Source organism: Lipotes vexillifer, unplaced genomic scaffold (assembly GCF_000442215.2).
Source record: "Lipotes vexillifer unplaced genomic scaffold, Lipotes_vexillifer_v1.1 scaffold935, whole genome shotgun sequence".
Classification (NCBI taxonomy): Eukaryota; Metazoa; Chordata; class Mammalia; order Artiodactyla; family Lipotidae; genus Lipotes; species Lipotes vexillifer.
In genome coordinates, this window is record NW_006777895.1 from 2,242,934 (window position 1) to 2,266,379 (window position 23,446).

Genomic DNA, 23,446 nt, shown 5'->3' on the forward strand with positions numbered 1-23,446 from the left:
GTGGCCGCTGGGCCTGCGAGTCCGGAGCCTGTGCTCCGCAAAAGGGAGAGGCCGCGAAAGAGAGAGGGCCGCAAAACGAAAGAAAAAAAAAAAAAAAAAAGGCAATAGTAATGCCTTTGTATAGCATTTTCATGGTGTTTTTCAGTTTAGAAAAGCACAGTCACATACGTTTTTCTTATTTGACTCTCAGAATGATTTTGGAAGCTAGGACAGGAAGTGCATTCACTATTTCATACAAGAGAACCCGTGAGTCCACACAGTGGATGGTGGAGGCAGCCTCTAACCCACATGTGATTTCAAACAGATGGTGTGTGTGTGTGTGTGTGTGTGTGTGTGTGTGTGTGTGTGTGTATGCGTGTGTCCTATTAGTACATTACCTTCTCTCTCAGAATAGAGCTTGCACCTCTTCATCTGGAGTTTGGTTGTACAAGTGTTCGTGATTGCATACACATGTAATGAAGGACTCAAAAATAGTAAATCCATTTACATAAGCCTTCTATGCATTTATCTTATGGATGAAGTGTACAGATCATTTCCATATAGTTTCTAAGATTTTTTTACAGTAAGTTCTTTTATATAATGTAAATAATAATTATCTAAATTAGTACTTTTTTCCAAAGTTTGAATTTTCCATGTTAGATTATTTACCTAGGGCATATAATTCCATAATACATCTAGAAATTCAACATACTTTTATAATTTATGGGAAATTCACTTTATATTTTCTAAATTTTCCTTACTAGATAGTTAGGTTTTCTAAACTCCGATGGTTTATAACTAGAAAAATTTCACAACTTTAAAAAAAAAACAACAGCTTCATTCTCTCAGCTGTCAGTTTTTCTGTTCATAAACTGTGTTACAAGCTGCCATTTTATAATAACTTTCTAAAGGAAGCAAAATACAATCAAAATATGTCACCATAAATAGAAAATTATTGTTTGAAATTTGATATTTGGAAACATTTTAGCATTTATTTCATTCAAAATTAAGGTTAAAATAAAGCAAAATGAAGAATATCCCCCAAATAAATATACATGCGAATTTTAGACCTGAATTAGATTTTTCACACAAAGTTTAAGCCAGAATCATAGAGAACTAGGGATAGAAGTGCCGCTACAAATAGCGTATGTCTTCCCTCTCACCATTTAACAGGTGAGGAAACTGAGGGCCAAGAGGCTAGGTTAATTGCTGCATTCTGCACAGCAAATGTGGAAGGCCCACGACTGACATCCTAGTCAGTTCCCTTGCTGTCACAGCATGCTGCCTCTCTTGCTTTCCTTTTTTGAATAGATAATGATAGTAATAGCTAGTGATTATTGAAAGTTCACTGTGTACCAGGCACTACTATAAATTTTTTTACATGTATCATCTCATTTAATCCCCGCAGCAACCCTATGAGGTAGATACAATTGTCCGTATTATATAGATGAGGAAACAAATAATGCACATGCAGGTCTCTATCTTTAGGATGAAAAGTAGAAATACTTCTTTTTTCATTAACTTCTGTCTTCTAATTTTTCATTAGTTTGTTTAGATTATGATGATATTCAGTAACCTCTTAAAAATATGGTTATATCCATAATGGAAGCCTTTTTAGTAGGATTATTGCTGGCATTTCATTGTGATTATATATTATGTATCACTTTACCTACCTCCTAACTGGTCTCCTAACCTTTAGCCTTACTCTCCTTCAGTCCTTTCTTCTTGCTGCATATTATGGCAGAATTAGCTTTTGAGAATGCAAGTCAGATCATATTGCTTTCCTGCTAAGACTGTGTATGGCCTTTGCCAGTGTTAATCACACTGAAGGACCAGATTTTCATAGGATTGCAGGTGCAAGAGTTTTGGTGAACTGTACAGCTATTTGGTAATAACAGCTGAGTCTGCAAGATGAAATGCTCCCTAGTCAAGACATAGAGGGACCAACAGAAAAATGGGCAAATGATATAAATAGTTGTAGAAAAGGAGTCAAAACTGCTGTAAAACAAAATGTTCAGCCTTACTCATGATAAAAGGAATACACAATCTAACACAATCCAATTATAAAATATCCCTGAAAGGATACATTAAAAAACCATTTGTCTTTGACCAGGGGAACTCAGTGGTAGGAGATGGGGTATATTTTTTTTAAGCTTTTGGAATTTGTAGACAGTTACACAAGTACTGGAGTACTGTGGATCCCACATATTTAAATAAAAAAACAAATGTAGAAATAAAAACCAGCTTGTTCATGCTAGTTGGAAACTACACCTGAATACGTGGGGTGTTCAGGAGTTAAAAGATACTCGTGGCAGTTTATAAACCAGAAAGTTATCATCATACTGTCTTCCTTTTGTGTATACATTTCAGATTATAGAACATCTTCATGTGCTGTCTCAGTTGTTCTTGCAGCAACCTCATCTGCGTTTTAAGGTGAGGAAACTGAGCCTCAGATAAATTATGATTCACCTAAGGTCACAGAGCTAGTTTTGATCAATTCACACAGTGCAGTATATTTATTTACATATCTGTCTACTCTACCAGATTCTGAGCTAGCGACACAAACAAAGCTACAATGTAGGCTTTCTATTCCCAGTTGACTGCCTTTCGATGCTTGTAGTTCAGAAAAGAGTCAGTGAAATTATGTCACCTCCTTTCATTGTCTTGGGGAATACATGAAAGGGATGAGTCTCACCAAAAATATAAAACAAGGTTTCAGAAACCTCTTGTAAGTGGTGCCATTGCAAAAGCATACAGAGAAAAAAATAGCTTTCCAATTTTAATTTCTATGGAAGGAGGTGGATTCCATACTCCACAGAACCTTGTTGTTGGAATTTGATGTTGCTACACATTCCATTTGGATTAGCTTTAACATTCTACCTCTTTTGGAGCCTTTTGACAAACTTGATTTTCTGCAAAATTCCAGTGATGAGTGAGACAGTTCAAGTGGATCATGGCATATATATACCTATTTTTAAGGATTGAATAAAGAGTCAGAAATAAATAACTTGCCCAGATAAGAATTCTTAGAAGTCATTTGAACAAACCTTAAGCTTATAGTAAGTGTTCAAGAGGCAGCAATAACTTAAGGATGTACTGTGTTACCAGCAGCTCTGAATCCTTCAGCGTGGACACTTTCTTGGTTGAAGTGAAATTTAATGCTGAAAAACGGACATGTATTATTTTCCTTAACTAATGAAGAAGAAAGCAGCCATTCTCGAAAGAAAGAAAGGAAGAAAAACGTATAAAATCTGTATGGAATTTAAACACTTTTTTTTATTAAACAGGACTCTATATGAAACTCTTGAGAATTTTATAGTCAGGCTTAGATAAATATTTCATGTTGCATCTTAAGATGCAATCATTTATAGTAATTTTAGCACTCTGATTTCTGTTTGTTTTCAGATTTGAAAAAGCAAACATTTTCTATGATGATTTATATCTGGGAGCCGCCAATTGAGCCCAATTTCACATGACTTTATCTTTATAAATAAATGAAATAGGATAATAAGGAAGAGCTCTACTTACTTGTATTTTATGTCTGTCTCTTTAGACAGAAGCAGTGTTAGAAGATCTCTTCTTTTTCTTAGTGAAATGTAAACCATGGCCTTTGTAAATGCCCTGCTCTGTTTAACCCCCTAAATTTAAGCTGACCTTGGATGCAGGCATCATCTTCCCCTCTGGCTGCCTCAGGAGACTCTCTTTCTCAAGCCACTGCTCTCAGTTCTCTGGAGTAGGTGGAAACCTGCCCCCTCTCTGCACTCACCCTGTACTAAAGCCTTCAGCTGACACCTGTGAACTCTCAGCAACTCTAACTCCTGGGTTCTGGGAGGTTTTTTTTCAAACTGCCCTTTGTTAGTTTTCTGGTTTGATGTTTTATCTTTTTCTTAGATACCTGTCTTGATTTGGGGTATTCTTTGTCTAAATGCGTATTCACAGTTCATTCTATGTACTTGCTTACGTTTGGCTGAACTACTGATGATGGCGATGTACCTTGACTTTATAAAAAGTCCTGCACAACTGAAAGGTGTATTTTCTTTATCCATTTGTCCAACTACCTGCTAAGCACCTACTGTGCTGTGCTCAGCACTCTGAGTACGGGAGGAATTTAATACTCATTCTTTCAGCACATAGTTTTTGATACCTACTACGTGCCAGACGCCCTGCTGGGCACTGAGAATGCAGCAGAGAGCACATACGTGATCCTTGCCTTCATGGGGCTTATGTTTTAGTGGGGAAGAGAGAGCTTAAGTGAATCAGAAATAAAGTAAGATGATTACATGTTATGAAAAGCACGTGAGGAGAAAGGGTGGCGCCGCCAGGGCAGTCAGGGAAGGTGGACCTGGAGGACAGGAAGGAACCGGCAGTAGGACGCTCTCGGAAGAGGCAACGGGAGAGAGTAGGCTCTATCAAGGGAAGGAGCTTGACATTATCTTCTAGGAAGCATGAGAAGGCCAGTGGACTTCAGGGTAGTGAGAAGGAGAGAAAACTGTAGGAAGTGGGGTTAAAGTGAGAAAGGCAACCCCAGACCACAAAAGAGCCCACAGACCGTAGTCAGATGCTGGCATTTTGTTCCGGGTCTAATGAGAAGCCTGGTGGCAGGATGGTTATACAGAGGAGATACGCTCTGATTTCCTTTTTTATTCCTGAAAAATCATTCTGGCGGCTTTGTGAAAGTGAACCAAAAGGCACAAAAACAGGGGGCAGGGCTGAGAGGGGTGAGCCAGACCATGACCATGTCTGGTCATGGGAGAGAAGATGGTAGCTGGGTGGCTTGGCTTTTGTAGATGAGGAAATGGAGGAATGACCCAAGATACATTTCAGAAGTAGAGGCAACAGACGTGCCAGTGGATCCATCACACCGTAGGACATCGGGGCAGGAGGAAGGAATAGTGGGTGGCACACTGGAAGGAAGTCAGGGTCTGTTTGGAAAGCAGAGGACACTTCAGACCCTCCACTTGTGTGCAGTTCCCCCCCGAGGGGTAGTATGAATCAGGTGGTAAGTCGGCAGGACTATAGGAGTCATGGTGAACAATTATGGCCCCAGGAGATCAGAGGGGAGAAAAACAGTTATGTGCAGGGGAGAGCTGGGTGCTGGCCTGGGCTTGAGAGACGGGTGGGATGTTTGAGTGAACGGGAACACGTGGCCCAGAGATCGGGGCTCTGAGGGCCGTGCACATGTCCCTCCAGGTAGGAATGGAGGTTAGGAGAGGTCAAGGTTATTGGCCTGTTCACCCTCTCCTCTTCCCTAGTTCGTGTCCACAGTCCATTGGGTTCCCAGGAACTCTCGTGAGAGCTCAGAGTGAGGACTAGGGTAGCCCCCTGGGCCCTCTCACACCCTCCACACTGGGTTTGAGGTGTCTTTAGATGTTCTTTAGGGGAATCCCACAGCACCAGTCTTCCCCCATCTACCTTGGACACAATTCCATGTTCACTCTTGTCGCCTGCATTTATATATTTCCATTTACTTCTCACTTAGGTTTTATGGCAGCCACACAAAGAAACCCTCAGATGTCTCAATATGGACCCCAACAGACAGGACCATCCATGTCGCCTCATCCTTCTCCTGGAGGCCAGATGCATCCTGGGATCAGTAGCTTTCAGCAGAGTAACTCAAGTGGGACTTACGGTCCACAGATGAGCCAGTATGGACCACAAGGTAAAAAAAGTTTCTCCAAAATGCACTGCAGTAGGTTGTAGAAATTTTGTTAATATGTTAGTCCTTCAAGACCTTAACATTATAAACATCTTTAAAGATCCAGTTATTTGTTACCTGACAGATTTGTGAAGTTAATGCAAACCCACAGTCCTTCAGTTGCCCGTAGTGATGGGAAGAATAATCATAGCAACTAGTCATTAAGCATTCATGCATCAGCCACTGCGGTAAGTGCCCTTCATGCGTGTGCTGTTAATAATGAAGGAGTAAAGCCTGTTTCTGCAACGTAGCTCTAAATGCTTGTCCTCAAAAAGTTTCTGATTTAAAACCTAGGTTTCATTATGTTGTATTCTAACTTTGTCCCCTCCCTCTCTGTAATTATGTTTGTGACAATATTCTCACTACTCAGAAGGATTTCATGTGTCTCCAGATGAAATCTCTCATCTCTCTTCATCTAATCTGTCTCCAAAGTGCTCTATCAGGTAAATAATAGTTCTGATTTTCACAGTCATTACCAGTTTTACTCTTAGAAGGCAGGACAAAGCCTGAAATGGACATGTCTTTCAAAAAGGAAAGAGTAGAAAAATAAGTGGAACTTGCCCCCAATACACCATTTTCATTCTGGCTTCCTGGACATTGACGTCAGTTTTGTCTTACACATGCAGAATCCTTTTATCAGGGTTTTTAACCTGATATATATATATATATATTTTTTTTTTTTCTAAGTCACTTTTGGCAGTAAGGCATTTGAAATTAGCACCTTCTTTATATTTTGTTTCTTTAAATTAGACATTAATGGATAATTTAGAGAGAATGAGCTAATCTGGCACAATTCCCAGAGCTTCCTCATTTCTGAAAATACCAGAATATTCTGAGTGAAGACAATGCCCAGTAGGAAACTGTAGTAAAATGTTCACTACCTCCACAGCAAAGTCGGATCCCCTGACTTAATAAAGCCTTAATATTTCTGAGAGCTTTTCTGTCCGTCTGGAAAACGTGCTGTGTTGAGGACCCTTGAGCTTCTCCGGCCATCAAATAAGTGCCTGCCAGGCCGGACGATTCTTTGAGGAGGCCAGGCACCTTCTCGGCTTTTTACCAGGTGTTTCTCAGAAAAGCTTTCCTTACTTCACGGTTTGAAAATTGTCTTTTGTTTTCTGAAGATCTCTTTCGGAAGGATTTTAAGCACCTTCAATACTATCAAGGAGCACCATCGCCTTGCCTTATGCTGCTCTGTCATTTTACATTCCAGCTATTTCTGTTGTTGGGAAAACGATATTAAAACACCCGAAACAAAATTTTTCCATGGCCCCTTCCTGCCTCTGTCCATGTGCACGTAGTCAGAGTGGATATAGACATGGGTTTTGCTTGATTCTCTTCACACCATGTCATAAATGGAGTTCTGTGTTGTGAATTCCAGTAAGCTCTAGGAATTTAAGGTCCCAGTTGACAGTGTCTTCCCAGTTCCCCATCAGCCCCAGGTAGTTGTGACATGTGGCAGTTTGTTGCTGAGCTAAGGCAGGACGTGTCACTCAGCTGTGAAAGTGCCTACTTGCCCGCTGCACCCACTCAGTGGGTATCTTCAAAACTGGGGGGCTTTGGCTATCAGGAAAGGAAGAAAACTTTAGTGAAAGTTGGAAAGGCAGTTTATAAGTTCTGATATGCACAGAAAATATGGACTTTTGTTCAGAATGTAACTGGAGAATCCTGGAGGTCAGGACCTTATTCTCAGAATTAGGGGTGGCTGGAGGCCTGGGATTTAACCACTACCACTCACCAGGGCTTCCTGTAATCTTCAAAACTGGTTTCTCTACTCTTAAATAATTCACTCTTGAAGGCTCGTCCTCTGCTGCTCTCAAATAAGGGAAAGTGGAGCCTTGGACTATCTGATGAGTCTTTTGTGAACGGCTGTGAAAGCACTTATGCTTTAGGAGTTAGGTAATAACACAAAAGGTAATTTCTATAGAATGGATTTATTTTCTGAAAAAAAACCCTCAGTTTTTTGGAATCGTTGAATGTTAAGATTCTTTTTTTTAAAATTTATTTGGCTGCATTGGGTCTTAGTTGCAGCACACAGGATCTGCGCTGTGGCACGCGCGGGCTCTTCGTTGCACCGCGCAGGCTTCTCTCTAGTTGTGGCGTGTGGGCTCTAGAGCACGGGCTCAGTAGTTGCAGCGTGCTGGCTTAGTTGCCCCGCGGCACGTGGGATCTTAGTTCCCCAACCAGGGATCGAACCCACCGCCCCTGCTTTAGGGAGGTGGATTCTTAACCAGAGGACCACCAGGGAAGTCCCAAGATTCTTGATTTAGGAACAGTGCACCTGTGAGGGTTCTCACCCCAACTTGTGTGCCCTTGGAAAGTTGCTTACTCTCTGGGATTTACTTTTCCTATAGAAAATGGGAAAATTAGATTGTGTTACCTTGGAAGTTGCTTCTAATTCTAATATTCGGAGTCTAAATTTTGCTTCAGCTCCAGGGCCTGTTATGTTAACGCGGCCCACTGGATCCACTGCGTAACATTTTGGTTACGTAGACAAGAAGGTTTTTGTTTGGGTTTTTTTTTTTAAGGCATAAATGCTGAGTTTAGGTTGACATTAGAGATAATTTAAAATAAGGTTGATAATTTCCATACACAGCACTTTCTAACTTTGAAAAAAAGTGCCTGCACATTTGTGCTCTTGGCAATGTTCTCCTTCCAAGAGGCATCTCTAGCACCTTCCACCTTGAGGCGTGTCCCCTCCTGGGTTCTTTGACTGGCTCCCAGTGCTGTGGGCTGCCAGTCAGTGTCCCAGCGCTCTGTGTGCAAATCAGAATTGTTTGCTTTCCTCCTTGTATTATCCTCTCCTCGGCAAACACTGAATGACAGGAAATTACGCTTGTGACCCGCATCACTCAATTCAGTAAATGTTCTTACCTTTACATTTCTCTTGGCTGATCCTTTTAAACAGAGACCCGAATGAAGTATTTTTTTTTCTTTCTCTTAATTAACTACTCAAATTATTAGTAAAATATTCAGCTTACATCTTCGCGTTACACGTTTTGATGTCTGGAAAGAATGGCTTGTGCAGCGACCCACAGGGTCATCAGTCCACATCTTCTATGTCTGTTACTAACTAGATGGCTTTCTTCTGGGCTGGTTTCGTTTTTAAGAGATCTCAGGGGAAAATATTTTACAGTCTCTTTTTGCTGTAACCTTTTTGCTGTCAGGAGCAGCTTCTTCAAAATTATTAGTAACAACCAGCAACGTTGATTAAACACTACTGGGTCCTGCTCTCGGTGTTTTTCATATATTAACTCATTTAATCCTCACAACATGCTGTGTTATAGGTACTGTTATTACTCCACTTGACAGAGCAAGAGACTGAGGCGTGCACCACATACACACCTTTGCCCCGGGCACACAGTGGGACGCCAGGATTCAAATTCAGGCATACTTTCCCATTTTTATTAATTAACAGGAAGCCCGTGACGTTATCCCATTTTGCGAAGGAGCAGGTTAAGTAATTTACGCACAGTCCCACAGCTAGTAAGGGCAGAGCCAGGGTTCACACGGAGGGAGACTTCAGAGGCCACTCACAGAGCGACTGGTGCGTCGCTTCCCAGGCCTGAGATGTACTCCTTCCCGGCCGTTGCTTCAGTGAGCGGGGAGAGAAGGAAGCAAAAGGCAAACCACTAGCCTTCAAGGAGCAAGGAACATTTGGGGAATGCAGGCGTAGAAATACATCAGAAATACTAGAGATTAAGGAAAAACATAACTATTAAGAAGAAATTTTTAGAAGTGTATATGATACTGTAAAATCTGAATTATTAAACGTACTAACGGGGCTTCCCCCTTTGGCTCGCGTTTCTCTCTGCGCCGCATTTTCTCGACGCTGCCATTTTGAGCTCCTCCGCCGGGCTGGGTGACAAAGGCGCCGCCGCTGGCATTTTCTACCCGCGGCTCGGCCACCGGGCCGGCCCTCTCGGCACCCACGGAATCCCCGAGGCCCCAAAGCACCTCCGGAAAGGATGCGCCGAAGAGCGGCGGCTTTCCTCGCCCCGAAGTGCGTTGGCTCCTCGACGGTCTCCCAACAGCTGCTAGGTCATCATCGAGGCCGTGACGCCCCCTCCCATACAAAAGGCGACCTTGAGCGCCGGTAACAGGAAACACCCAGTCAGTTTTGGACAAATATCAAAATACCCTAAAGGGATGAAGCCAATCTAAATGTGTAAAAATGTTTAATTGCAGTATACTTGATGAAATAGTACATTTCTACCTTCAAGCAGGCACATGTAAAATAACTACCCTTACAAACTGTTTGCAGTAGAAAGGACCATAGAGACTTGCTCTAATAAATAGAAAGCAATTATGTAATTGACATGTTAATTATTAATAAATGCATTTGTATGGGAAAAAGGGAGCGGAAATCCATTTCATCTTCACAGCCTTTCTATCTCCTAAGGACAGACACTGTCTCGTTTGTGTGTTCTCTAGAACAGTGTCTGTCACAGACTGTCCACAAGTATTTTTGGCATGTTTGTCACTAATTGCAAAAAGTGAGGGTCTAGCCTTAGTTTTGCAAGGAATTAGGAGTATTACCTTGGGCAACTCACAGGGATTCTGAGCCTAGATTCCCCTCCACTTATCACTCCCTTGTATGTTAGTGTCTGGGCCACACCTTACAGCTACACACGTTGTACACTGACTCAGCCTTGGTTTTATGCCTTAATTTGTATAGTGTGTCTTAGGAAGCAGGGAACTTCTAAGTAGGTGAGTCTGAAGAACGTTTTATTCCTAAATTACTTGGTCAAAGAGGCTTTTCAGAAGGGTTTAACGTGTTTTTCTCTAAAATAAATAAGATGCCATCGGAACTCTGCCTTCTCCTTCATTCATTAAAATGTTTCTCACAGATTCAGCAAAGGCAAACTTCAAATGATACCTAGTTGAAATGAATGCAGTTCCAAAATGGTGAATTGCACATTAATAATCTTACAGCTGTTCCAGTTCAGAGGAACAGCATATAAATGTTACCAGTTGGCAGCCCACTGGCTACTTGAAGAGTGCCTTACAGGCCCATGACAACCTTGGTGTCACCATGACCCAAGATTTCAGTCTCTGCTCTTGCTCTCAAATTAAACTAGATTCAGCCTCTCTTCTACAGAAGTGAGATGTGTCTGCCACATGGATTCATGTTTTCTCCCCAGGCAGTGCTGCAAATTGGAGATCTTGTTCTTTGGCTTTTTCCAAAGGCTGGTTTCTGTGCAGATCACTCCCCCTTCGGTTTCACTCATTTTTTTTTTTCTTAAAACAGTTTGTAATATACTTGATATATTCACTGCTTCCTGTTACCTTTATTTTATGGTTAAATGGACATTGCTAGGCAAAAGTATTAATTCCACATTCTATACGGCTTTGTTAAAAAATTCTCAATCTTTATCTTGTCCACAGTAGCAAAAACAGATTGTAGTAGATCATTTTACAGCAAAAGGTGGTTAATGCCATGTTCTTTTGATGCTCAAATTTAGCCTTCAAGTTAAAAGGTTTAAGCATGAATTTTCCCTAGCAGACTGATAATCATCGTGATTTTATCAAAACCTGGGAATTAGGGAAGAAGTAAGGAAAACAAAGTACCAATCAACTTTAAGAAAGAAAAAGAAAAAACATAAAGCAACACTGATTTTGACTAGTGTGAAGCTAATTATTTTACGTTGCTTATTGAAATCAACAGCACACAGAGTGCCAGCATCCCCTCCCCTCACTGAATGACTAAGCACCTCGCGGGGCGTGGTCATCCGGTGGATTTGTACCGCAGGCCTGGATCATGACAGTTGTGGATGGCAGTGTAGAAACACGGGATGTGGATGTGCAGCTTTACTTTACATCTTAGCAAGGTGCCTTTTCCTGAGGCTCACAGCTCTGCCATTTTTTTCAAATGTTTGTTTGAAAAGAAATGACCGGTTTTCAAATCTTTAAGAGTTGGTACCACGCGTCCTTTCAGAAGGCTTCCTGCACCTGCCGCCAGGTGAAGCAGATCAGAGCTCTCCCTCCAGGGGGCGCCGTTCCCACGCAGTCTGTGGGTGTGCACAGCGCACAGCGGCTCTGAGCCTAGGGAGGACGCAGGTGCTCAGGCACCTGTGACGACAGTGAGAATCCTTCGTTCCTTACCGTAGGGATTTTATTGTTTTATGCCAAATTTGGCTATTGAATTAAGATAATACAATTTTACATTTTTTAGGTGAGTACTTACTTTTTCTTATACTTTGAGAAATAAATTTAATATCTGTGCATCTTGAAAGTAAAATTAGGCATATGATGCAATATATAATAAAAAGAATTTCACTGATTGAAAAGTTATCTTACATTAATATTGGAACAGTTTCTGTCTATTCCTTGACAGATTCTAACCACTGTCAGTGTCCAACAATAGTTACTGTTAATATTTTTTTTCCTCACCGCAATCACAGGAGGTAGAGAATCTCGTATCACACCCTTTTTGCAGAAGGGGAAACTGAGCATTGTGTGTGAAATGTCTGCGTGTGTGTGGCCTTTCTGAAGGCCACACACATGCAGACATTTATGCCCCTGCTCCTTGAGGGCCTATGCTCTCAAGACTCACTGCTTTGAAGTTAGATACTAGCATCGGACTTACCATATGTCCCCCAAGCCTGTGTGTGACGTCAGCCTTGGCGGCGGTGGTTTCTCCAAAGATCCGCTTCTACACAGAGGCAGCCAGCACGCACACAGCTCCCTTCCCCGCGTGGCTCTCCTCTGTCACTGGCTCAGGGACCTGCCCTCTCCACTCTGTGTAAGTTCTCCCTGCTTTGTTCTCCTTCAGAGCGCTTGACACCACACGACATGCTCTAGATGTGTTTGTTAGCCCGGCTCCTGCCACCAGAGTGTAAGCTCTTTGCTTTTGCTCATTGCTGCATCCCCATCCGTTAGCACAGAGCTGGCATGGTAGAGGCTCTTAAGAACTGTTTCCTAAATGGATGAAGACAGAGAGTGTCCCAGAGACACTGGTGTGTGTTCTCAACCCTGCATTGATGCTTGATGGGTATTGGGTTGACTACTCAATGCTTAAGAATTATCTTTGGGAGATGACACTAAGGATCATGGTTGTCTGTTTTTCTCTGTGCTTTTATAATTTCTCTATTGCGCTTGCATCACTGTATAATTAAATTTTTAAAGGAGTTAAATTTTGTAACATATATGGGAAACAACTACCAAAAGTAACATATGTGGGAAGAAAAATACCAAAAAAACTACCAAAACTACTGAAGTCATACTGTAAGGTAATGGGTATTTTCTCCTCTCTTACAAGCTTTACGTAATATTATTATTATTTTTACATTTTGAAGACTTTTTTAAATGCATGTTGACCTAGGAAAAATATGGTGTCATATATCAGTTCAAAAGATAAATTATCGCTATTCCCACAAATAGTAGGATTTAATGCAACTTGGGGTAAGTTCACTTTCATTTTGAATCTGCATTTGTGGTCTTCTTTACTCAGTCAGCTTCTCTCCTAAAGCAGTGGCTGGAAGTGCAGCACTGTGAGATCAGTCTGAGAGAAAGGTAGCGTGGGAAGGAGGTTTTTTAAATGTAACTTGTTTTTGCACAGCAAGGATCTTACGTACGTGGAAAATACTCTCAAAGTCGTTTGTCATTAGAGGAATGAAAAGTAAAGCCACAACAGTATCCGCTACACACCTACTGGAATGGCTCATATTTTTTAAAAATTGGCAATATCCAGGATGTACAGTAGGGCAATTAGAACTCTCATATGTATTGTAGTGGAGTTTCTTACAAAGTCAAAAATGCACTTATCATACAACCTAGCACTCTCATCCCTAGAGTTTACCAAGAGAGATGAAACATGTATCCACTCAGAGACCTGTGTGCGAATGTCAGCAGCTTTATTCGTGATTGCCAGAAACTGGAAACAGCCCAAATGTTCACAGAATAGAATACCACTCAGCAACAGAAGGGAACAAACTACTGATAATGCACAACATCATGGATGAATTTGGAAAGCATGGTGCTGAGTGAAAGGAGCCAGACACAGTACACTATGACTCTATTTATATGACATCCTGGGGAAAGCAAAACTGTAGGAAGAGAAATCAGATCAGCGGTTGCCAGTAGTGGGGATGAGATTGACCACAAAATGGCAACTTTTTGTCATGATAGAAATATCCCATGTCTTAACTGTGCTGGTGGTTATAGGGCATATATGGTTGCTAATGCATATAAATTCTACCTCAATAAATATGACTTAAAATTATGCAGTAGATGGCTATGTGAAGTGATGATTACTGGCCAAATTTAGCCCTAATTCACAAATATGTTTATCATAGTATATAGCTAATTATCCATTTATTTTTTTCCCACTCAGGGTCAGCTGTCTGTTCTATGATTTGTGCACCATTTTACCCTCCACAGCAAAGGGGAATAATACAGGACTTTGCGTGTAGTAGTTGTTCATAAGTAATTGTTGTATGGTTGAAACTGAGAAGTAAAATAAACGGAAGCATTTAATGATTCAATAAAAGCAGTAAGCTTGGAATATTAATTATAACTAGCAAATTTGAAAATTTAGAGTCAGGTACAGAATTATTTGTGATCCTCTAAAATAATGATGGTGACTTGAATAGAGTCTAGCTCCTGCTTCCTCTGTCTGGTGCTTGAATACAACTCCTGGTGGGTTGAAATCTGAATTCATTTGGTGACCAATTTTCCAAAGCTGGTGTGCCAAGATGAACCCACTTGAAAACTGTGGGCTCTCGTACTTGGCTGCAAGACCCGTCCAGCTGAGGTGGGCTGGCCCAGCATCTGCAGCCTTCATTGTGCTTAATGCTGGAACCATCTGTTTTCTGTCAAAGCTAGTGCCAACAAATTACTAATCTATTAGAGAAACATGGAAATAAGATTGCACTTCTCATTCCTGGCTTTTCCTCTCATATTTTGCTTGGCTTACATATTTGGTTTTTGTTTATTTTGGGGAGAAAGATATGTTATCGAGTAGGCGAAGTGGGGGGGGGTGTGAATCATTTTTCACTCCTTCCACACATTTTGAAAAGATGATGGAGAAAAAAATCATATTAATGCTTATTGATAATAATAGTATTATAGTTGATGCTCATGGTGATAGCTATCATTTTTTAGGTAGTTCTATGCTTGGCACTGAACTAGTCACTTTCTACCTATTCCCCGTTATTATTGTTACTTTACCTGGCAAAACTGATGCTCTGAGAGGTTAAGTAACTTGTCCAAGGTCATGCCCCTAGGAAGTGTCAGACCAGTATCCAAACCCAGTTTCTAGAGCCTATGCTTTATCTGTTGCTGCCTCTTAAGCCATTTAAAGCCTTTAGAAACCATTTTTATCCAGGCATGTGAGTTTAATGAGGAAAGTCTTGAAAGTTTCAAGGAGAAGAAAAGGGGACTTTGTATTTCTTCTACCAAATAGAGGGCCTCTATAATTAGAACATATTCCCTTGACATGTGCTTTTGAGTGCCAGTTCGTGAAATCAGCCTAACTGATTGAGGAAAAATAAGACTGGGGGCCCAGCACTCAATGGGCCTTTCTAAGGACAAGTGCACGCCTGTGTGTATGGGTGTGCATGGTGGTTGTGCTCTGACGCATACTCCACCCGATTACAGAATGCTTCCTGCTGTGCAACGAAGACCAGCTGCCGAATTGAGCAAAGTGATTGAAACCCAGCTCTTGTCTTCTTAGTACATAAAATGAATGAAAAAGCTAGAAGTCAAGTAGAGGGTTACTGAACATCTCAGTTGTTTCTTTGTGTTCATTAAAATACAGCCCCTGACTGCCAGTTAAACCCAAGGTGCAGGAACCCAGAGTGACAGTATTTCTCTGTTCCAAGTATGCACGGCATTCTGCTTCAACTATAAGCAGAATTCCACAAAATCAGGGACCTTACTCTCATATAAAACTGCATTGTGGGCATAGTCTGCAACAACCAGGTAAATGCTTGTTTTGTAAAACAAGATTAAAGTGTCATTTCATTTCCTTCAAAAGCAAAGGGTACGTATGTTTTCACTGAATAAAGTTTCTTACCAAATGAGTCGCTTATCAGGTATTGAGGGGGGTGGAAACTAGCTGCAGAGCAATAGCAAGAATATGTGAATTGATATCATTTGTGTTCAAAGTGTAAATGAGTTTGTTTCTGTTTAATAAAAGCAAGAGCCAGAAAGGCACCGCTGGATCTCACTGACGTTATCAGATAATCTGGAAGTGAAGGGCTGTGAGGTCAGTGGGGCGGGGCGGGGGGAGTCTCCAACCTGCTGCAGAGAAGAGTTCCGAGGACTGTGCTCTGACAAAGGCGTGGGAAGAGGCAGGACACAGCATCCTGCCCATTGTTCTGCGTCCCTCCCAACCAGGATGAGCATAAGGGGCCCTTTCCGCGGAGACGGTGTGATGGGAAAACAGACGGGGACCTTCTGTGTGGTCCCGCGGGACGGGAAATTCAGAGCAACCTCAGAACTTTTTATAAAGAACTTTGATAAACAGTGAATGTTCACCTTTTACTTGAAAACAATATCAGTTTGATTACGTGTGCAAAGGCAGAGTATCTTCATGCAAAGGCAGTTTAAATTTGAGGTGCTGGCATAAAAGACTAACTCACAGTGCAATTCGGAGGCACCTGAGGTGATGTATGTTGAACCTCTCCTGTCCCTTCCTTCCCTTCCGTTCCCTTTTGTTTTCCTATCCATTGCACCTCCTCGGACGGCCAGTGCCTCGCTCGGTTGTTCCTCTCCAGCCTTTCTTTGGCTTCCAGGGATATTCAGGGGAAAGTAGCTGCTGGCTGTAACAAGTCACTTTCTGTGTTGCTGGAGCATTTTCTTAAGAAGCTTGTCCCAAGACCGGTCTGTGGCAGGGCTCAGCAGATTAGGGCCACTCTGGCCGGCCATCGTGTTTGTAACGCAGGGGCTCCCGTTTGTGTGTGTGTTGCTTCCAGCCATGTCAGGGCTGCAGTGGCAGTTTAGTTTTTGTTTGTTTGGTTGGTTTTTTGCAGTACGTGGGCCTCTCACCGCTGCGGCCTCTCCCGTTGTGGAGCACAGGCTCCGGACGCGCAGGCTCAGCGGCCATGGCTCACGGGCCCAGCTGCTCCGCGGCATGTGGGATCTTCCCGGACCGGGGCACGAACCCGTGTCCCCTGCATCGGTGGGTGGACTCTCAACCACTGCGCCACCAGGGAAGCCCGGCAGTTTAGTTTTGACAGACACCATCTAGCCCACAAAGCCTAGAGTATTTAGTCTCCATCCCTTTACAGAAAGTGTGCCCGGCCCGTGGTCTGTGTGAACAGTGACCTTCACACCGTCTCCAGTGAGTAATACACTTCATAGACAGCCACGTAAGAGAGCTCACGTGAGGCACCTAACAGAGCAAATACCAGTCAGTGCTGAATAGTCTGGGCTTCTTGCAGATTTGTAGGTGGTCTGCACTTGAGAAAACCTGCGTTCACGACTGTGATGATAATGTGATGTAAGTGTGGTTTTCCTTAAGTATTTGAGAGGCCAGTCAGGGGTGTGGCTAGTGGACAGCCCGGGTGCAGACTGTGGCTCTGAGGCATTTTAGCCACGTGACCTTGGGACAGGCCACTCAACATCCCACACCTCAGGCTCCTCCCTAAAGTGAGGGTGATAATGACCGGGACCTCTTAGGCTTGATGTAAGCATTAAAGGAGGCAATGCAAAGAACTCGAAACTGAGCTTAGCACACGGTAAATATCAATTGCTGGCTCTTATTGTTGTTACTAATCCAACCCAATTTCTGCTGGAAAATCTGGAGAAGCTCCTTCTCACCTTCAGAATAGGTCCCGAGCGTGGAAGCCTGGTATATGGGGGACGCTTCCCTCTGTCCCCTCCTCGCGGCCACACAAAGCTCAGCAGTGACTTGCTCCTGAGTTTGCCCTTTCGCTGCCTGTGCCGCCGTCCACGGCCTCTTCCATAGGCGCTCCCTGCCCTCTTCTGCCTTAATCACCAGCCAACAGTAACCCCCTAGCATTTTTGCACTCACGTTGCGTCATTTAATCGTAACAGCAACTCTTCAAGTAGACAGTATTGAAGAGGCTTATCTCTGTTTTACAGAGAAGAGAATGAAACAAAGAAAGATTAAAACGACTTAGCTAAGGTCACATGGTCAGTATATATAGGGAGTCTTCCCTCAGCCCCAGTTCTCCCAGATCCCAAAGCCTGCCCCACACGGACGCCTGGGTTGCGAACCAAGGCGGTTTTTCAAAACCTTTCACTCAATGCCTGACCATGGACAACGCCCCGCATTCCCACCTGACACAGACTTACTCTTCTTTCTCTTACGCTTTTCACAGCACGTCATCTTTTTGTTTTTGTATTTTTTCTCATCTTACCCCTGCTACTCCACCTTATACACACACACACACACACACACACACACACACACACATACACACTTAGGTCGTGAGCTTCTTGAGTACAGGAATTGCATTGTATTTAACTTTACATTCCCTGTGCCTAGAACAGTTATGTTATATAGATGAGGAGATTCTTCCAGAAAGTAGTAAAGGACAGGTGGGGAAACACTAATCCATATTCTACAGACACTTATCCTTTTGCATATATTTCATTTCAACAGTCATTTATTGGGAGGCAGCATATTTTATTGGTTAATTACATGGGTTCCATAATCATTTTGCTTGAGCTTGAATCCTAACCTACTAGCTGTTGACTTCCTTCATTTGTAAGTGGAGTCATGGTCGTATCTACATTTCATATAATTATTGGAGAAAAGAATGAAATCATTGATGCAAAGCACTTAGCCCAATGTCTCACACATAGTATGGTTCAGCAATTATTATTATTGAAGTGGCATTATATATGCCTTCAATTTACTTGAATGTAGTTTATGTGCACTCAATCAAAAGAAAAGGTGTGGAAGGAGAGAGAAAACAAAACTACTGCACTAGTCCAGGCCATTCTACTCCGTGAGCACGTGCCCCATGTGAGCAGAGATGGGAGGTGAGACTGTGGACGCTTACCTCAGGCTGGGACCCTGCCTGCTTCCCATAGTGCCACCATCTCGCTAGGCTGAGTGCCGTGCCAGTGCTTGAAACTTATTTCATAAGACGTGGCATCAAGTGCAAACCAGCCACTTTATCTGGTGCTCAAACAAAAAAAGTCTTCCAGACACCAGAGAAAAGCCGACTGTGCTGGATTAATGTCGCATCTCCACACGACACCTCCTGTGGGGTTTTGAAGGGTAATTTTGACCACATGTGCATGTTTTCTTACACCTTCTGAACCCTTTATCATAACTGTCCAGTGTGGTAGTGATGTAGAGGTGCAGTCTCAGATTGGTGTTCACCTGCAGACTGGGGGCCGAAATACTTATTTCAGTTAAATTTTGGTAACAGTACGAGGTGCTGGATGTGCCGAAGCACCACTCAGCACTAGCATCCCGTGTCCATTCACAGATGGTTTCAGTGATCAGCCTGGGTCTCCCTCCGTGTTACAGTGGTCCTGTGTGGCTCTTTGCCTTTGGAATGTGCAGAGAGAGCGTATTTTGACTGCCAACCTCATCAGCGCCAATAGGGGAAAGGGTTAATGAGGAAAATGACTAATGTTCTGTGTTGATGACACTGTTGGACACAAAGTGTTTCCAGTGAATGTTTTCACAAGTTCAAATATTAAGTAAAAGGCTTTAATTTGTGTTTGATTTTTGTTTAGGTAACTACTCCAGACCCCCAACATATAGTGGAGTGCCCAGTGCAAGCTACAGCGGCCCAGGGCCCGGCATGGGCATCAATGCCAACAGCCAGATGCATGGACAAGGGCCAAGCCAGCCGTGTGGTGCTATGCCCCTGGGACGAATGCCATCAGCTGGGATGCAGAACAGACCCTTTCCTGGACATATGAGCAGCATGACCCCTAGTTCTCCTGGCATGTCTCAGCAGGGAGGGCCAGGAATGGGGCCACCAATGCCAACCGTGAACCGTAAGGCACAGGAGGCAGCTGCCGCAGTGATGCAGGCCGCTGCGAACTCGGCACAAAGCAGGTATGCTGTCGGGCGGGCGGTCTGTGTGTGGATGTGTGCACACATGCGGAGCCCAGAGCTGCATCATCCCCGGCTCACACGGGGGTGGAGAGCAGCAGAGGGTCCCTTGGCTTGGCCATTCCTTTTGTGTTAAATATATTCTGTACCATAAAGGTCAGAGAAGTAAATAATAGGTCATGTTGAATGAGACATGGAAGAAGGAATCATTGGTGGGCAAGTCAGCTGTGGGAGGTTATTTGAAACAGCTGTGAATAGTCACTGCCCCAAGCAACCTAGAGCCAGTGGCACGGTGATTGTCTTTGTGGTTCCACTTAACACAGTGAGGTTTAGGCAGGAAAGTCTAGAGCCTAAAAACTGGCTAAAATCTAAAACATTCAAAAAGAACTTCTCCCCCCCCCCTTTTTTTTTTAACCTCACCATAAAAATCTTTATTAAAATAGAAACTTTGTATGTGTACATATGAGTATTGTGTGTGTTTGTCTAAATGTATATGTGTGAGATTTATTACTTCACGTTCTTCTGTTGTATTTTATTTTTCTGGGCATAGCTCTCTCTCTGTCCAAACCAAAAGGTGGTTAATAAAACAAGGATTATATTTCTGAAACTTTAAGTTGATAGAGCAAAGGCTCTAGCCTCAACTACTTACTTGTTTTTAATCCTGAATTTTAAAATTAATTCTTGAAGTAAATACTTGACCTGTATAAAGATAACAGAATTAAAAATTTAGGAGGCAAAGTGAATATGTTTTAAAAGACTCACATGTAAAAATGTCTGAATTATGTTTAACATATGTCAAGGGATGTTTTAAAACAAAGGACACTGACAGATATGTATGAACATACGGTATCTTCAGAAGAAAAGAGAGAAGATTCTGAGTTTGTCAAAGGGAAATAAGAGCTGTGTGTGTGTGTGTGTGTGTGTGTGTGTGTGTGTTTAAATGTATCCCTTTGTTGCTTTTCCTCTGAAGTTGCTATTCGGGAATGTTAGGGACCCTTCCAGTCTCACTGTTTGCTCCACATAATAAAATGAAAGTCAGTCATATTCTCTCTCCCTCTCCCGGGCCAAGCCAGCCGTGTGGTGCTATGCCCCTGGGACGAATGCCATCAGCTGGGATGCAGAACAGACCCTTTCCTGGACATATGAGCAGCATGACCCCTAGTTCTCCTGGCATGTCTCAGCAGGGAGGGCCAGGAATGGGGCCACCAATGCCAACCGTGAACCGTAAGGCACAGGAGGCAGCTGCCGCAGTGATGCAGGCCGCTGCGAACTCGGCACAAAGCAGGTATGCTGTCGGGCGGGCGGTCTGTGTGTGGATGTGTGCACACATGCGGAGCCCAGAGCTGCATCATCCCCGGCTCACACGGGGGTGGAGAGCAGCAGAGGGTCCCTTGGCTTGGCCATTCCTTTTGTGTTAAATATATTCTGTACCATAAAGGTCAGAGAAGTAAATAATAGGTCATGTTGAATGAGACATGGAAGAAGGAATCATTGGTGGGCAAGTCAGCTGTGGGAGGTTATTTGAAACAGCTGTGAATAGTCACTGCCCCAAGCAACCTAGAGCCAGTGGCACGGTGATTGTCTTTGTGGTTCCACTTAACACAGTGAGGTTTAGGCAGGAAAGTCTAGAGCCTAAAAACTGGCTAAAATCTAAAACATTCAAAAAGAACTTCTCCCCCCCCCCTTTTTTTTTTAACCTCACCATAAAAATCTTTATTAAAATAGAAACTTTGTATGTGTACATATGAGTATTGTGTGTGTTTGTCTAAATGTATATGTGTGAGATTTATTACTTCACGTTCTTCTGTTGTATTTTATTTTTCTGGGCATAGCTCTCTCTCTGTCCAAACCAAAAGGTGGTTAATAAAACAAGGATTATATTTCTGAAACTTTAAGTTGATAGAGCAAAGGCTCTAGCCTCAACTACTTACTTGTTTTTAATCCTGAATTTTAAAATTAATTCTTGAAGTAAATACTTGACCTGTATAAAGATAACAGAATTAAAAATTTAGGAGGCAAAGTGAATATGTTTTAAAAGACTCACATGTAAAAATGTCTGAATTATGTTTAACATATGTCAAGGGATGTTTTAAAACAAAGGACACTGACAGATATGTATGAACATACGGTATCTTCAGAAGAAAAGAGAGAAGATTCTGAGTTTGTCAAAGGGAAATAAGAGCTGTGTGTGTGTGTGTGTGTGTGTGTGTGTGTGTGTTTAAATGTATCCCTTTGTTGCTTTTCCTCTGAAGTTGCTATTCGGGAATGTTAGGGACCCTTCCAGTCTCACTGTTTGCTCCACATAATAAAATGAAAGTCAGTCATATTCTCTCTCCCTCTCCCGCCCCCCCACCCCCACCCTCTCCTCCGTGTTACAATTACTTAGGATCTTCTGAACCCCAGCGCTATACCTCTGAACTGAACCTATGCAGGCTGTAGAGAGAATGTTTTAATAAACCTGTCCGTGAGGACTGGTTTGGCTGGTCCAGTTGAAGTTCTAATTTAGGTTTAAATGAATTGTCCATTGTCACAACTCAAAAAGCACAAGTTATTTCCTTTTTAAGGAGAAAGTACTTGATTGCATTTGACATGAAGCCTTGGGTAGTGATCTGGGAAGAAGATAACTGTAGAGATTAAGGCATAATTGTTTGATTAAAAAGCCTTGCTGTGCTCCCTTTCTGAATCAGTTTATATATAATTTTATATAAGTTACTGTATAAGTATACATCCATGCATTTTCATTTTCTATTTCTAATCGGTAGACCACTCCAAAGCCTCACCTTCACATTCCACCCATCAGAGCTCTCCAGGAGTTCGAATGGAGACTGTTTATTTTTTGGCTTTTACCAAAGTCAAAGCTATGCTTCAGAACTGTAAAACTGAGATTGGATCTGAGAATCTTACTTTTCTCTCTCCTTTGCCCTGTCCCCTACCCTTTTTTTGAAGGATTGTTCTCCAGCTCCACTGCCAGGTAGCTGCATGGTACAGAGTATTTTATGCCACATTCTGTAACCTCCACACCTATGTGTGGAAATAACATAATGGACAGGGGGATTCCTACTTGTCTACAGAACAAATCCAAAGAAGTTGTTCTTCTGTTCTACTTTAGGCCACCATACATTAGGTCGCCTGCTTATCCCAGCCAGTCTGGGGCTGGCGGACGCCCCATGTTTTCTTCCCAGCACCCCAACTATGGCAACTCTCAGGCTCCCATGATGAACCAGCCTGACCAGTACGGGTAGGTAGCAACATGCCCTGACTTGCTGCGGGTCCTGGGCATTTTTTTAAACTGTTAATGAACATGCCATCTGGCTGCGAAAGGAACACCCAAAGTAGGAGAGTGAAAGACCTAAAAGGAAATCCATCTCAGAGGGGGCTGTCTTTTGTTTATTTTTGTTTGTTTTGGGTTTTTTGTTTGTTTTGTTCTGTTTCGTTTTTCATTCTCACCAGCAGTGCTGTGGTAGTTTGGTGGAGACCTGCATGCCGTCCCCCAGATCCTGTCTTTGCATGGCTTCGGCATGGCTTCTTTCCTTCGTGCCTGAGAGGGAAACAAAAACTTTTATCTACGTAAAAGTAATGAAGTCACCTACTCCGGCGTCATGTCCCCCACTGTTGTCGTTGTGTCGTCTAGGACTTGTGTAGCACTGTTATCATGACTGTGTTATTGTCATTCCTGCCACTACAGGGACCTGCTTCCACACTCGCCCTGAATTCAGAGTGCGGTGGCCCCATGGAGCCCCACTGCAGGAGGCAGGGCTTAGGTTCTTTTTTTTTTTTTTTTTTTT

At 42.7% G+C, this 23,446-nt stretch overlaps 1 protein-coding gene across 1 annotated transcript in view; it reads left to right on the forward strand.

The window, feature by feature from the left end:
* Positions 1-23,446, forward strand: part of ARID1B (AT-rich interaction domain 1B) — a 420,200-nt gene that overhangs the window by 341,243 nt on the left and 55,511 nt on the right. Inside the window, exons 8-10 of the mRNA XM_007451356.1 lie at positions 5,459-5,638; positions 19,337-19,664; positions 20,731-20,885. Of these exons, the coding sequence (XP_007451418.1) occupies positions 5,459-5,638; positions 19,337-19,664; positions 20,731-20,885 (663 nt within the window). The remainder of the gene's footprint in view (positions 1-5,458; positions 5,639-19,336; positions 19,665-20,730; positions 20,886-23,446) is intronic.